Source organism: Lolium rigidum, chromosome 1 (assembly GCF_022539505.1).
Source record: "Lolium rigidum isolate FL_2022 chromosome 1, APGP_CSIRO_Lrig_0.1, whole genome shotgun sequence".
Taxonomy (NCBI): domain Eukaryota; kingdom Viridiplantae; phylum Streptophyta; class Magnoliopsida; order Poales; family Poaceae; genus Lolium; species Lolium rigidum.
The window spans coordinates 210,066,523-210,081,699 of NC_061508.1; the positions used below are offsets into that span (position 1 = coordinate 210,066,523).

General features: G+C 41.5%; 1 protein-coding gene across 1 annotated transcript; it reads right to left on the minus strand.

Annotated features, from left to right (window-relative positions):
• Positions 1-4,654: 4,654 nt before the first annotated feature.
• Positions 4,655-14,964, minus strand: LOC124654560 (ankyrin repeat and SOCS box protein 3-like). Its single transcript, XM_047193562.1, has 12 exons — positions 14,940-14,964; positions 14,783-14,848; positions 14,517-14,693; positions 12,903-13,040; positions 11,617-11,756; positions 10,796-10,882; positions 10,592-10,714; positions 9,208-9,351; positions 7,630-7,731; positions 5,367-5,537; positions 5,201-5,280; positions 4,655-4,826 (listed from the first exon to the last, which is right to left on the minus strand). The coding sequence occupies exons 1-12, from the start codon at positions 14,962-14,964 to the stop codon at positions 4,775-4,777; spliced, it is 1,305 nt and encodes a 434-aa protein (XP_047049518.1). The 3' UTR covers positions 4,655-4,774.
• Positions 14,965-15,177: the final 213 nt, after the last annotated feature.

The following is a 15,177-nucleotide window of genomic DNA, read 5'->3' on the forward strand; positions in this document are numbered from 1 at the left end:
GTCCGGAATGGAAACAGTGGAATGCCATAAATTCTCTGATTGTGGCATGGTTGCTTAACTCTTTGGTTCCTAACATTGCTGCTTCTGTAGAGGCACTCACAAAAGCTTCAGAGGTATGGGACACCCTATCAAATCTTTATTCTGGAAAGGGGAACATTATGTTGATTGCTGAGATTGAGGATAAAGTGCATGACTTGCAACAAGGAAACAAGACTCGTGATGGCATATGTGGCTGAGTTGCAGCATCTTTGGGGAGATTTAGATCATGTTGATCCTCTGGAACTTGCCCATGGGGAATGTGTGAGTGCTGCTGCAAGCTGGATTGAACGTAGGCGAGTCATGAAGTTCTTGAAGGGTCTTAATCAAGATTTTGAGGGGAGAAGGGCTACTTTACTGCATCAAACCACTACCCCTTCTCTCAAAGAAGCCATTGCAGCTATGTCCAGAGAGGAAGTGCGTCTGAATATGACAAAGGGAAGCGATTCTGTCCCTCATCCAACCTTCTACACTAACGAGAGACAAGAGATGAGAGACTGCTATACTTGTGGGCAGAAGGGACACTTGAAGCATCTGTGTACCTCCTTTGCTACATCCAGTAGGGGGAGAGGAGGATACACACATGGCAGAGGAAGCTACAGAGGAAGAGGTGATGGCAGAGGTAGTGGACAGCCATATGGACAGCACCATGGAAGAGGTGGTGGACAGCACTATGGCAGAGGTAGTGGACAGCCATATGGATATCAGTATGGCAGGGGTGGAGGACAGCAACACGCTATATCACCCAAGGCACATATGGCAGCAGCTTCAGAGTCAACTACCAGTACCTCTCAGGGACAATCAAAGGAAGAAGGACAAAATGAAGCAACCTTTGGGAACTTTGCTCACTATGTCTACAAAGATGAAGGTAATATTGATAGAGTTTCTATAGCCACTCATAATGCTAATTCAGATTGGATTATTGATTCTGGAGCATCCAAACATGTTACTGGAAATATTAGTGAGTTTGACTCTTATACTCAGTATCCTTCCACACATAGAGGCACTATCCAAACAGCAGATGACACAGCACAATCTATAAAAGGGGAGGGGTCGGTGCAATGTACACCCAACATAAAATTGTCATCAGTTCTACATGTTCCTGCTTTTCCAGTAAATCTGCTATCTCTAAGTGCCTTGATTGATCAGCAGGACTACCGTATAATAGTTGATAGATATATGTGTTTAATTCAGGAAAGAGAGAGCAGCAAGAAGATTGGGACTGCAACCAGGCATAGAGGTCTTTGGCACATAGATCGTGACAAGATGGGGCATGATGCTAGTTCTGTGCTTGCTGCGATTGTTGGAGGAAAGGAGAGTATGACACTAGTTCATCATTGTCGAATGGGTCACATGGCGTTTGATAAAATGTTTCAAGTTTTTTCTGATGTAATGAATGGAGTGGACAAAACCAAATTATGTTGTGATGCCTGCGAATATGCTAAGCATACGAGAACCTCTTATGTTAGTAGAGGGATCAGAAGTGTATCCCCATTTGTGTTAGTGCACTCTGATGTATGGACGTGTCCTGTTGTGTCAGTAAGTGGCATGAAGTACTTTGTGACTTTTATTGACTGCTATTCCAGAATGACTTGGATCTATCTTATGCGTCACAAAGATGAAGTGTTCACTTGTTTCCGCAGTTTTTGTGCCTATGTGAAAAACCAATTCAATGTTCGAGTGCAAGTGATCAGAACCGATAATGGTACTGAATATATCAACAAACCTTTTGCTGCTTTCTTATCTTCGCAAGGTATACTCGCACCGGACTTCATGTCCCGACACTCCTCCCGGAATGGAGTTGTCGAGCGGAAGAATAGGCACATTCTTGAAGTGGCTCGATCTCTTATGTTTACCATGAATGTTCCAAAATTCTTATGGAGTGAGGCGGTTATGACTGCTACATATTTGATCAACAGAATGCCTTCAAAGATTCTAGGTATGCAGTCTCCTTGCCAACTCCTTCTAAATAACAATGACTTTGTTGTACCACCCAAACTCTTTGGTCTGTACATGTTTAGTAAGGGATCACAGGCCATCCGTTGGCAAGCTAGATCATCGGGCCATCAAATGTATCTTTATTGGCTATTCCTCCAGACGGAAGGGTTACAAGTGTTGGAGTCCCACTGACAGGAGGACATTTGTAAGCATGGATGTTACGTTTCGCGAGTCAGAACCATTTTATGACGGTGAGAGTGATCTTAGTGGCTTGTTCCAGGGGCTTGACCATCTTGGTGATGCTCAAGAGGGGGAGCAACAGCAAGGTGCTGATCAAGAGCAGCAAGATGGTGACCAACAACAACATCAACAATTTCCTATTGTTGCGGAGATTCCTGCAATTCCTGGTACACCTACACCACCTAGACCTGTACCACCACAAAGATGGCTGCAGAATCCACTTGTGTACTCTAGAAGACAAGTACAAAGGGAACAAGTAGATGCACCGGAGGAGCAACAAGACCAGGGGCAGGGGAGCAACCCATTGGACCAGAAAATCAAGGAAGTACAAGTGTAGATTCTGCAGAGGAGAATCAATCTCAGACTGAGTCCAATAATAGCCTAGACTTGCCAATTGCAATAAGGAAAGGGATAAGAAATGTTGGGCCCCCAAAGCGACTGAGTTATGATGACTATGACATAGGAAATTATATTTCTTATGAGGCATTGTCACCCACTTTTCGGGCTTTTGTTGCTTCACTGCAAACTGTATCTGTTCCTAAGGATTGGAAGGCAGCCAGGTTGGACCCGAGATGGTGCAATGCTATGATGGAAGAGTTAGAGGCCTTGAAGAAAAATAAAACATGGGAGTTAACAGATCTCCCTAAAGGAAAGAATACAGTAGGCTGTAAGTGGATCTATTCTGTCAGAAACAAAATGCAGAAGGAAAAGTGGAGAGATATAAGGCAAGACTTGTGGCAAGAGGATATAGTCAGACTTATGGCATTGACTATGATGAGACATTTGCACCAGTGGCAAAAATGAGCACTGTCAGAATTTTGATCTCTTGTGCAGCAAATTTCGGATGGCCCTTGCATCAACTTGATGTCAAAAATGCATTTCTGCATGGTGATCTTCAAGAGGAGGTGTATATGGAGATGCCACCAGGATTTGTCAGACCTGAAACTAAAGGGAAGGTATGTAGACTGAAGAAATCTCTATATGGTCTCAAACAATCTCCACGGGCCTGGTTTGACAGGTTCAGACAAGTGGTGTGTGGCATGGGTTATGGTCAATGCAATGGAGACCATACCTTATTTTACAGACATTCGGAGCAGAAAATCACTATCCTTGCTGTGTATGTTGATGATATTATCATCACGGGAGATGATGTTGTGGAAATCGCAAAGCTGAAAGGATGCTTGAGTCGAGCCTTTGAGGTGAAAGATTTGGGAAAACTTAGATACTTCCTTGGAATAGAAGTTGCAAGATCGTCAAAAGGGATATCACTATCTCAAAGAAAGTATACATTGGATCTCTTAGATAATATGGGCATGCTGGGGTGCCGAGTGGCTTCAACACCTATTGACCAGAACACTAAAATCACAGCAGAGTCTGGAGAACCCATAAACAAGGAGAAATATCAAAGACTTGTTGGGAGACTAATATACTTATGCCACACGAGACCAGATATATCATTTGCAGTAAGTGTAGTGAGTCGCTATATGCATGATCCAAGGGATGGACACCTGGAAGCAGCTCAAAGAATCTTGAGATACTTGAAGGGCACTCCGGGAAAAGGAGTGTTGTTTAAAAGTAATGGACACCTAAATGTAGATGGATATTGTGATGCGGATTGGGCTAGCTGCTTAGATGATCGAAGATCCACCTCAGGGTATTGTGTTTTTGTTGGAGGAAATTTGGTGTCATGGAGAAGTAAGAAACAATCTGTTGTTTCGAAATCAACAGCCGAAGCTGAGTACAGAGCTATGTCACAGGGCCTGGGTGAAATGTTGTGGGTACGAAACCTTCTAAGAGAGCTGAAAATTTTAAGGCAAGGAAGCTTGAAAGTGTGGTGTGATAATATGTCTGCCATAAACATAGCAAATAACCCTGTCCAGCATGAGCGAACGAAACATGTGGAGATAGACAGATTCTTTATTAAAGAAAAGATTGATGCAGGGATTATCTCATTGGCTTATGTGAGATCAGGACAACAAGTGGCAGACTGTTTAACAAAGGGACTGGGCTCAAAGGAGTGTAATCTTGCCTGTGCCAAGATGGGGATGATTGACATTTATCACCCATCTTGAGGGGGAGTGTTAGACAACTGTTGGTGTATCTGTTGGGCTGTCTTCTTGTTCTCTGTTGTGGCCCATTTGGCCCAGCCCAGTCCTAACCTATATAAGGTGCTTCTATCTCTGTAACCCTAAGAAGAGAGAGTTCCTCCCTGCAGCCTCCTACCTCAGGTTAGGCCCTCACCTCTGCCCACAACAGGCATAACAGTAAATAGAGATTGAAGTTCTGATCCAGAATCTCTAACCTATGCATGTAGCAGGAGGAAGGCAATGCCTGTAGCACGAATAGAGCAACCATCAGATGTCCCACACGAGTACACACAGACACACTAGTGGCCTACACATGCCAGAAACCTGAGACCCATTGTTCATCTTGATGGACTCATAAACATAATACACCGGTGGATCTTCCCAACTGAATGTCCTCACACACAAAAAAAAGGAGGAACTAGATAAGTCAGTGTTGCTCAGCATGATGTTTCCTTTTCGGAGCAGATGACACTTCAGTGGTCTTTCAGGTTATCATGTGACATCTTAAAGGAATGTAAAGCCTCCCTGCATAACCAGATATGGATAGTTACAACATGTTCAAAAGCTGAAAAGCATATGGTGCACGCTTAGGTAATGCTCCTGGGGTTCCAACCACTATTTGGTAGGAGTATACAGGAATATCATAGCAAACTGTTCTGATTTTGTTGTAGTTCTGAAACATCCTATTCCAAATGACAGGAATTAAAATCGTCTACAGACGATGGGCTACATGTTTATTTTAGCTGATTTATTTAGTTCACCAGGTGAGTCAATATATGTGTTTTTATATGACAGCTATAGATAAGACATATTTTACCATTGAATTATTGTGCGCTACAGATTTAGTGAAGTCCGTCCTTCCAAACTAAGACTTCAACATACAGAGAAAAGAAGGCTACCTTAAGGCATTCTCAATCTCAGTGTTCCCTGGGTCTAACTTGAGAGCATCAGCAAATGCATCACGCGCCTTTTCATAGTCCTGAAGACAGAAGGACCAAAGCATCATCAAGAAAGGATTTTCCTGCAGAAAATCCAGTCAAAGAATGAAATCATACAAAAAAATACCTTTAATAGCATATGAGCAGCCCCTTCCCGGTAGCAGGCCTTCGGCCAATCACAGCGCTCTCGTCTGCAAATTTGAGCATCCCGCAAAGCTTTGTCTCCTTGACCCATCTTAAGCCAGCAAAGGCTCCTATTTGAAATCAATGTTAAATCCTCCAGGTTGTGAGCCAACGCCTACACCAAAAACAAATCATACCAGCAATGATCACGTTAGCTAATTGATACACCTAAACAATTAATTTTTCAGGGCGCCTGTATGAGTAGAACTTAACTGGCAAAACCTTTTTGAATGGGCTAAACTTGTTAGCTGCACATGAATTATCCGATAAATCGAATTACCGATGGACAGGATGCAGATTTTACTAGGTTAAGACTTAAGACATCCAAATTACAGCCTTTTTTTATCTTTCAGAACTCAATGCACAAGGTCAGAGAAAGATGGAACAGAGGCCCTTGTTACTCTAAAAAAAAGGTTGAAGAGCAACTAAATATGCAGCAGTGGCTAAAGGAACAACTAAATATGCAGCAGCAGTAACAGGAAGTATGAAATGCTACTCCCTCCGATTCAAAATAAGTGTCAGGATTTAATACTAAGTTAGTACAACTTTTGTACTAAGTTTCCAACACTTATTATAGATTGGAGGGAGTACAAAAAATGATTTTCAGTAAGGAGAAGAAACCTTCAGCGCTGTTTTTGTTAGCAGAAATGGGTGTGTGTGCGAACCATGTTTGCGAGCGCGGAAGCTCGAACACAGGCGGGCGAGGACATATCACTATATCAGCATGCCCTAGCCATCCGGGAACGCCTTGGTTCACAACACTGAAAGTCAGATTTGCATAAACTTTTAAGTGGCAGGAACAGATTTTCCACTTTGAAAACAAGACCAGAGGTGGAGGAATCCCTCGACATTTTGTTATAGGAGATGATGAGAAACTTGGTTGGTATTCGCCCACGAGGGGTCAAACCTGTCTGGTCTAGAATACAAGACAGCCACTCTACCACTGTGCTAAAGCTTAGTTCTCAAACAACATCCCTACAAATGAACACATTTTCCACTTATCACAATGAAAATGGCTTGCCATAATAAACCAGTCAATAGACTACTATTTTTTGATATATGACATGAATACACATGTAAGCCATACAATTGCCAACACATCAAGGTAATACTTTTTCTGGAACTACAAAACTTCTAAAACTGGCATAACTGTAAACTAGGAGTGATAAGATAATTGCCGACACGTTCGCTGCTGTCAGTGCACGTATCGCCAATGCCCGCACTGTCGCTGCTGGTGTTCATGAAAACTCTTGGATTAAAGATATCTCTGGCCCCCTTTCGGTCGACGGCATAATGCAGTTTTTGCACCTGGTCGAAATTATTGATGCCCAAGAACTTTCCCCTGACAATGCGGATGAGCTTTCCTGGAACTTCACCAGCTCAGGTTCCTACTCAAGTAAATCTGCATACAGTGCCTTGTTTGAGGGTATGACTTTTTCTCCGCATTGCAAGGCTATTTGGGACTGCTGGGCTCCTCTCAAATGCAAGGTTTTTGCATGGCTAGCAGCTGCTGATCGCTGTTGGACTGCTGAGCGACGCATGCGACATGGTCTTGCTGATGACGACACTTGTGTTGTTTGTGACCAAGGCAGTGAGAGCATCACCCATCTTCTGCTGCAATGCCCCTTTGCCAAACAAATCTGGTTTGATACCCTCTCCAAGCTTGGCCTCCAAGCATGTATCCCAGGACCTGATGAGGAATTCGACTCTTGGTTCGAATCTGCTGCCATGAGAGCTGCCCCCCATCTCCAGAAAGCCTCAAGATCTATCATCATCCTCTTACTTTGGAGACTGTGGAAATCACGCAACGATGTCGTCTTCAACAACACCACACCCAACCACCTTGACTTATCGCTCTCCATTCTTGATGAAGCCGGGTTGTGGCTGTCGGCTGGGGCCAATGAGCTTAGTCGTCTACCTCTCCATGCTCGGCCTCCGGATGCTACCTGAGCAAACAATGCAGGCTAACAGAATGTTAGCCTTGTATATATTTTGTTTTGTTCTCTCTTGTGTTCTTCTCTTGTTTTCTTTGTTTTTTGTTTTTTTTTGTTTTGCCTTCTGCTGTAGCCTTGCTACCAACGCTGTAACTTTCCCGTCATCTTGACGGTCTTCTTCTAATATACAAAGACACACGTCTAGGCGTGTGTTCGAGAAAAAGATAATTGCCGACACTTATTATGGATTGGAGGGAGTGAAAAAAAAGGTACCCTGTAGTAGATCCTTGCTGCAGTAATATAATCATTTCTCTTGTATGCTTTGCTTGCTTCTAACTTCAAATTAGCTGGATCCATTTTCAGAATAGGATCATCCTGTATCATTGATATATATTAGATACATCTGGATTGGAAGGTAGCAGATATAATCAGCCAACTTGATATTAGTTGGACCTATGTTAATTAAGTGTTTATTTTACATATCCTCCAGCGACCCACCCCACCCGAACTCCCAACACACACGACACATCCACAATTACTTCAAACCAATGAAAGGAACTATGTTACCCCGATGCTGATACTCCACCCAGCCACCCAGAAGCCATATCATAAATGTTTAACAATTTAGGAATTACCGCATAAACATGGGATGGAACATGTTTAGTATTCAGTCAGGTTTAAGTGATATCATGCAAACTTCAAACTTTGCGCTCAAACAATTGAATGAGGGATGAGCGTACTAGAATCAAGGGAGTCTAAGGTGACATAATTGGGTGAATTTTCCCCTCAAGTGTTGAAAAATTATTTGAGGGTTCCCACCTTCTCCATGACCAGTAAACTACTGCATCCACCATCCATTCCTCATTAAACATGAACTATATGAGGTAAACATCGGACTATACTTCATAATAGGAACTACTGAATGTTAAAGAATTAAATTTGGTATACTGATATAAAGCATTAGTCAAATCAATGGTACGTCATATTCCTGTTATAGACCCTTAAATCTTGATGAATTTATTAATTTACTAATCCATAGTTCATAGCAAACCAACTTCATCGTTGCCTTCAATAAAGATGATATGGAATGCACCCTTGACTTTTATCGACTGGCTTTCAGCTTTTTAATTCAGGGGCAGGCGTTGAAAAATGAATAGGATTGGAAATGCTTCAGCACGAGAAATAGTTGCTTTCAAGTCAGGGCACACACTGAAGAATCTATATAATAGGAAATGCTCTACTGCAGGAACTTTTCAATGTTACATTGTCAAGACCAAACAATAACTTAATCTGACGTGCAACTATGCTCTATTGCCGCGAATTAAGTGTTTATTTTTACATATCCTCCACCGACCCACCCAAACCCAAAGTGCCAACACACAACACATCCAGAACTACTTACAAACCAATGAAAGGAACTACGTTACCCCAATGCTGATACTCCACCCAGGAACCATATCAGAAACTTTTGACAATTTATAACTAATATGTGGAACATTGCTAGAAAGCAAAAGTCAAATCATTACTTTGTTAGTATTTTCTGTCCTGCTAGCTACTAGAACCTTAAGTGTCGATGAATTTATAAATTTATTAATCCATAGTTCACAGCAAACAAACTTCATTCATTCCTTCCAGAAAGATGATTTGGCCTACATGCATTTCAGCTTTTCAATTCAGGGGCATGCATTGAAGAATGAATAGGATAGGAAACACTTTAGTGCAATAAATACTTGCTTTCATCAGGGCGCACATTGAAGATTCTCTAGTATAAGAAATGCTCTACTGCTGGAACTTGTCAATGTTAGATTGTCTAAAATAATCTGAAAAATAGAAAGTTGCTCTAGTTCATACCTCCTTTCTTGATTTTACGTGAGCAATTATCCCATCAATGCTCCAATCATGCACAGATGGAATAGGAGAAGTTAGCGGAAATAGGATCTCAACGTCTACTCGGCTATTGAGAGACGCAGCAACTTCTATTGGCAGGCGTCCAAACTGTTAAGAAGAAAGACATATTTTACTTGCAAGGGCAAGAAATACAAACATGAGTACAGAAAGGTATAAACGAACACAATGTACTCCAGTTCAAACAGTGAAAGCACCCACCAAAGTTAGGGCAGTATCACAGCAGCATCTTAACATAGGAGCCATAAGTGGCATAAACATCTGGCTAGAGCTGAACATGGAAATAACGAAAATCTCACCTATACACTCTTCTAATTTACTCCCTCCATCCAAAACTATAGATCAGCATGGGACCATGCGATGAACCTTTTGAGCCTTTGTCTAATGTTTTAATTTTATGAAAAATAAAAAGATCAAGCTTCAAATATAATGCAATCGGATTATTTGTGCAAAGTCCTTCGATAACAGAGTATTTTACTTTTATGGTATAATATGACTGGAAATCATAGTTAAATTTTGCATCAGACCATGAACGCTGAAGAACCCGCATTTGTGCATGAAGGAAATAGTATCCAACAGAGCACCAACCTATTCTAATTCATGTCAGATGCCACTCATTAGCCATGAGGATTTGGCTGTCCTCACAACCACTTGTAGCGTCGCCACTATCCTCTCCCTGATAACAATACCGTCTTTTTCCCTCGCCCACACCTCTCCTACTACTAGATCCACCTTACCAAAGAAATTAATACATCATAGAAATGCTCAATTCATCGCCATATGCAATGAGGAATAGGTCTTCCGGCAGCCACCTAAACTAAGTCATGCTCAAAGGTCTCCAGGCTATCACGCAGGCCAACAAGGATCGAGCACAGCCGACTTTACCTGAGCGTATGACAGGTCTCAAGTTCAGAAGGAAGGTATCCAGGCCACTGGAACATCACGATGTTCGAGCACTCCAGGATCTCTGTCCTACCTTCTAGCTCTCAGACAAGTTGTATAGCAAGGGAGGTAGAGATGTTTTCTGGTGTGTACAATACCAGTGCTGCCCTGAGGCTGTCAGGACTTCCCAGGAAGGCATGCAGAAGGAAGACACAACAATCCATTGGAGTCTGAGTCCAAATCTTGTAACAGACCTAGTTTGAGTGGTATGGCTAGTTACAAGGGAATTACCACTATATATTCCCACCCTCCCAGATCCTAGCCAAATACGTTCCCATCAGAACATTTTCAAGAAATCTGAATATAATAATTGCTTATCCAGTTCAATTTCCATTTGTGAAGAACGTGCACTACCCAGTACCAACAGAGTTAAGAGGTTAAAACTTACATCATCGGGGACGCTAGGATCAGCACCAGCCTTTATCAAGCACTTGAGACACTCAGTTAAGCCCTCAGTTATAGCAATTATTACGGGATCAGCACTACCAACACCCTTCAGATCAGCACCAGCCTACAAATAAAAAAGGTTGCAGATACCGCTAAATAAGAGTGTCATTACTTTCAGTTGGTTGCAAGAACAACGCATGCCAACCTCAATCAGAAGTTCCACACATTTCTGCTTGTGAGCTCGGAGAGCAACGATGAGAGGTGTACTGACAATGCAAACTGCTTTGTTAAGCTGACAAGGAAGATTAAGAAAATTAGCACTTGTGCATTTTAAAGTTGGTAGATGTGGAGAACAAAAAAAGAGGTATACACAAAATATGAACAAGTAGAACTATATTGGCAGAACACTGTTAAAAATATGTGGTCACATACTACACTAAGAAAAATTAGCAACCTTATATGATTGACGTTAGCAGACAAAAGAAGTGGTATCAACATAAACACAAATAGAACCATATTACCAGAACAGAGTTACAAATTTGTAATCTCATAATTAGTGCAAACATATAACATATACAGGCTGTTAGTGAACACATGACGTTAATCTGTCAAACCATAAACATCCAAAGAGTTTAGAAATAAGTTCCTTTGACTTAGGTAATGTAACCCAAATTTTTTAATCTACTCAAGTCATTTCAAGCACTCCCCTCCAACCATCCCACAGAAAAATGTTATCTGAGGGCTAGGTTGCCAGCACAGGACCCACAATTTTAAAGTTCTCACAGTCCCAAAGGTAAAACAGCAAACCACCTAATAGAACAAACGAATAGGGTGGCAGTTAGTTATGTCCACGGTTTAAAGTATTATTACCATTGCATCCAAAGTGACCATTAATCTTTGTGTACTGAGGCCATATTCAGTATATACTTGACCAAACTAGTGACTTCAGGCTGAACACAGTTTGGCTAGTTTGACCAATCAGTTATTCCAGACCCCTACCAAGTGAAATAATCTAGTGAGACTTACATCTGCATGGTGGTCCAACAAAATCTTCATAACATCATCGAACCCAGATGCAGCAGCAATATAAAGTGGTGTCCCCCAGTAGGAAAACAAATTGACATCAGCTCCTTTTAAGAGCAAGACCTTCACTATTTCACAGTGTCCTGAATCAGAAATACAGACCATGCAATAGATTGTGGACAAGTATAATAATAGAGCATATCTAAAAAGAATTTTTTTGTGTTTCCTCTTTATGAATAGGCAGTTCGCAAGCCAAAAAAAAAAACTTGCATGTATCTTATCACTTATGTCTGTGAAAGGAACAAAAGACCTTCTGGTCGTCCGAATGTGATGTGCATCATCTCAAATGTTAAGAGGCACATCCGCACATTCTAAATTGAATCTGAAAAAAGTAGTTTAGTTTGATAGTAACTTTGGTTGTAACTACAAAACTCATGAGGACTAACAAATCAAGCCGATGACCCCAATGGTCAAAGAAAGTATATGACAGCAACCATGATCCAGATTGCATGACTAAATGGTCAGAATTGGTTAGAATAGTAGCTGCAATCAAATTTAGATTTTTTTCTTTTCCTCATTGGTATATAAATAAACATATTATTTTTAACCTTAAGTAGGAATGGACTGTTGTCTATACAGCTCAATTTCTGATCAATTCAACTCACATAAGCAAGAGTTCTGATACTACCTAGCAAGGATTTAAAAAGGGGTTACGGAAACTCTGGACCATGACAGCAAATTTTTCTGGCAGATATCATCAGTAAATAGTTTCCTCCTATGTGGGTTCAGTTGAAAATTTGAACACAAAATTTAATTGAACTGATAACAATCTGATTACAGAGTTTTGACTTTCCTAACAAGAACCATTATTCTCAAATTTAAAATTTAAATAAAGACACAGGGTAGCATAATTACAACTTATATAGAAAAGTCTTGAAACTACAGGATAATCAGTTGGTGACTTTTTTAAGTTTGACTGCTCACTGCTTAGGTCAATGAACAGTCAGATGCTATCTAGTCTGTTAATGCAAAAAAAAAGTCATTTACTTGCACAAACATGAAGAAGAGATGATCAAAATCACTCCGCCAACTCATTCAGCATGGAGAAATATCTTGATACAAATACAGTACTATCATAAGTGGATAACTATGCAAAGCTTGTCCTAAAAAGATGTGCACAATCTTACTATTACATGGCTCATTCCTTATCTTTTAGCATATAATAAATAAAAAAGACGCTTGCAGAAAATAAAATAGATAACTGAACCATTAAAAAATAGATAACTGACCTTCTGCAATTGCGAGATGGAGAGGAGTACCGTCTCGATCACCACCAGGCTTATTTGGATCGGCACCATGATCAAGAAGATACCTCACAGTGTTCACAGTTCCTTTTTTAACAACTGCATAACTCAGAGGTGTCTCACCTATCAGAATCATCAAGAAAATGAGCTTACCAAAACTGATATTTTAACAGCAAATAATTTTTGTTTTGCTATAGTATATGCTATAAACATACTTCATTTTGATGTGGCTCTGTAAGTGAAGCGCATAATGCTGATTTCGAAAGGATAAGAACCAAAAGAAATCAAATAAAATAATAACACAAAACAAGGATAGATATGTTACTCAATACGCACAAATAATCTTCGTTGACTCAGCTTTGAAGAATTGGCATGGGCATTGGGCAGCATTATGTTCGGATGTTACAGTTAAAGAAATAAGAAACTACTTAATTAACACCAAGACTGACTCAATCATGCATATATAAAGAAATAATTGTGCAGTTCAAAATTGATACATCATAACCCTAAAGTTGCTTACGTAACTAAAGTAAACTATGGGATGTAGAAAGAAGAGGATCAAGTTATGAATCATTGTTTTTTTTTTGTTGGACAGCAAGTTGATGCATAGAGTGGACGACAAGTGGGTAGAGGCTTTTTGAAAGAAGTATCACTCTGTTCCACAATATAAGCAGTTTTAGCAAACTAAAATAGTTTGCAAAAACGGCTTATATTATGGAACGGAGGTAGTAGATGATGCTGAAATTTGCAGTCAATGGTCTTTCTAAATGAAACATCTCTGCGTGAGTATATATATGTCAAAACAGTGCATGTGATGCTGGTACATAATCCATATTAAAAAAATGTTGTTAATTCCTTTTATGCTTCTGAACCAAGCCTATTTCCCGCTAAGTTAAGCAAAAGCCAGTGCCCATGATGCAAACCATAAATGAAATAATGAAATCAAACTCCCTCCCCCTTTTGAATACAAAGACCAAGAAGCGTGGAGGACAACCTAATAGACATGTGAGTTAACGCTATAGGCTGAGCTTACACATGAAACCATTATGCTTAATCCAGTAAGCTAACACCGGAAGCAGCCTATGCAATAGTGGCTGTAGTATATGATACCAGGACTTGAGAGTTCAGAGACATGATTACATAGGGAAATGGATCCTCACAATCATGCAACATGCAAATGAGGTTACGTTAAATTTGATGATCAAACGAGAAATTTAACTCATGCAGGTATCCTTGCCTTGATTGGAAGCATGAACCTGTCGATCAATCCATCACATGTTACAGTAATAAATTAAACCAACTCAATCAATTCTGCTACTCCCTCGAATATGGATCGGAGGGAGTATATAATTCCCCTGCACAATCTTATCTTAACTAGTGAAAAACGTTTGATGAGATAAGCCAAATCGAACAATCAGAAAAATCTGAGCAAGGCAAATGCTGCCCAGCGGCATATACCAACATACAAATTCGGAAAAATCCTGTGTGCGGCTGGAGTGCTGCTCAGCCACCCACAATTGCCAACGTGACTAGACATTCGTTTTCTGAAAACGTAGGGGAATTTGCTTTAGCAGGCGATGGAAGAACAGAAGAGGCAACCTTTGTCATCGAGGGCGTCGACATTAAATTGGAGGTCCTCGACCAGGTAGGCGCACACGGGTAACCTCCCGTGAGCGGCGGCGACGTGCAAAACCCCACAGCCGCAATCGCTCGCGATCGCGCCCTCCGCCGCCTCCCTCAGGCGACCCTTGCCGCCGTCCAGCGCCCCCGCCGTCCCTACCACGCACACCCCCAAAATGAGCGTCGGAGCGAGTTCAAAAGCGCGAGAAGAGGAGAAGCAGGGGAGAGCGGCGTAGAGCGCGTACTCTTGAAGAGGGGGAGGTCGCCGGCTTCGGCCGCCAGGAGGAGCTGCACCTGCAGAGCGGAGGTAGCTGCACGTACGACGGGCAGAAGTAGCGGTTAGGGTTCGCCCCCGCGCGCGCGCTTGGGTGGTGCTGGGGTTAGGGTTTGGGGATAGCTTACCAAAAATGTCGAGGAGCGGCGCCATGGCGAAGGATGTGTGAGAATTGGGGTTTTGGATTTCGAATTTTGAAACAGAAGGGTGGGCTATATAGGCGGGAGGGGGGAATATGGGGAATTGGACGACGAGGTGGACCGGACTGAAGCGGGTGGACTGTGTGTGTGTGTGTGTGTGGATTGTGGAGGGCTTTTTGGCTTGGGGTGGTGTGGTGGTATGTGATCGAGTTCGGATGAAGCGTCG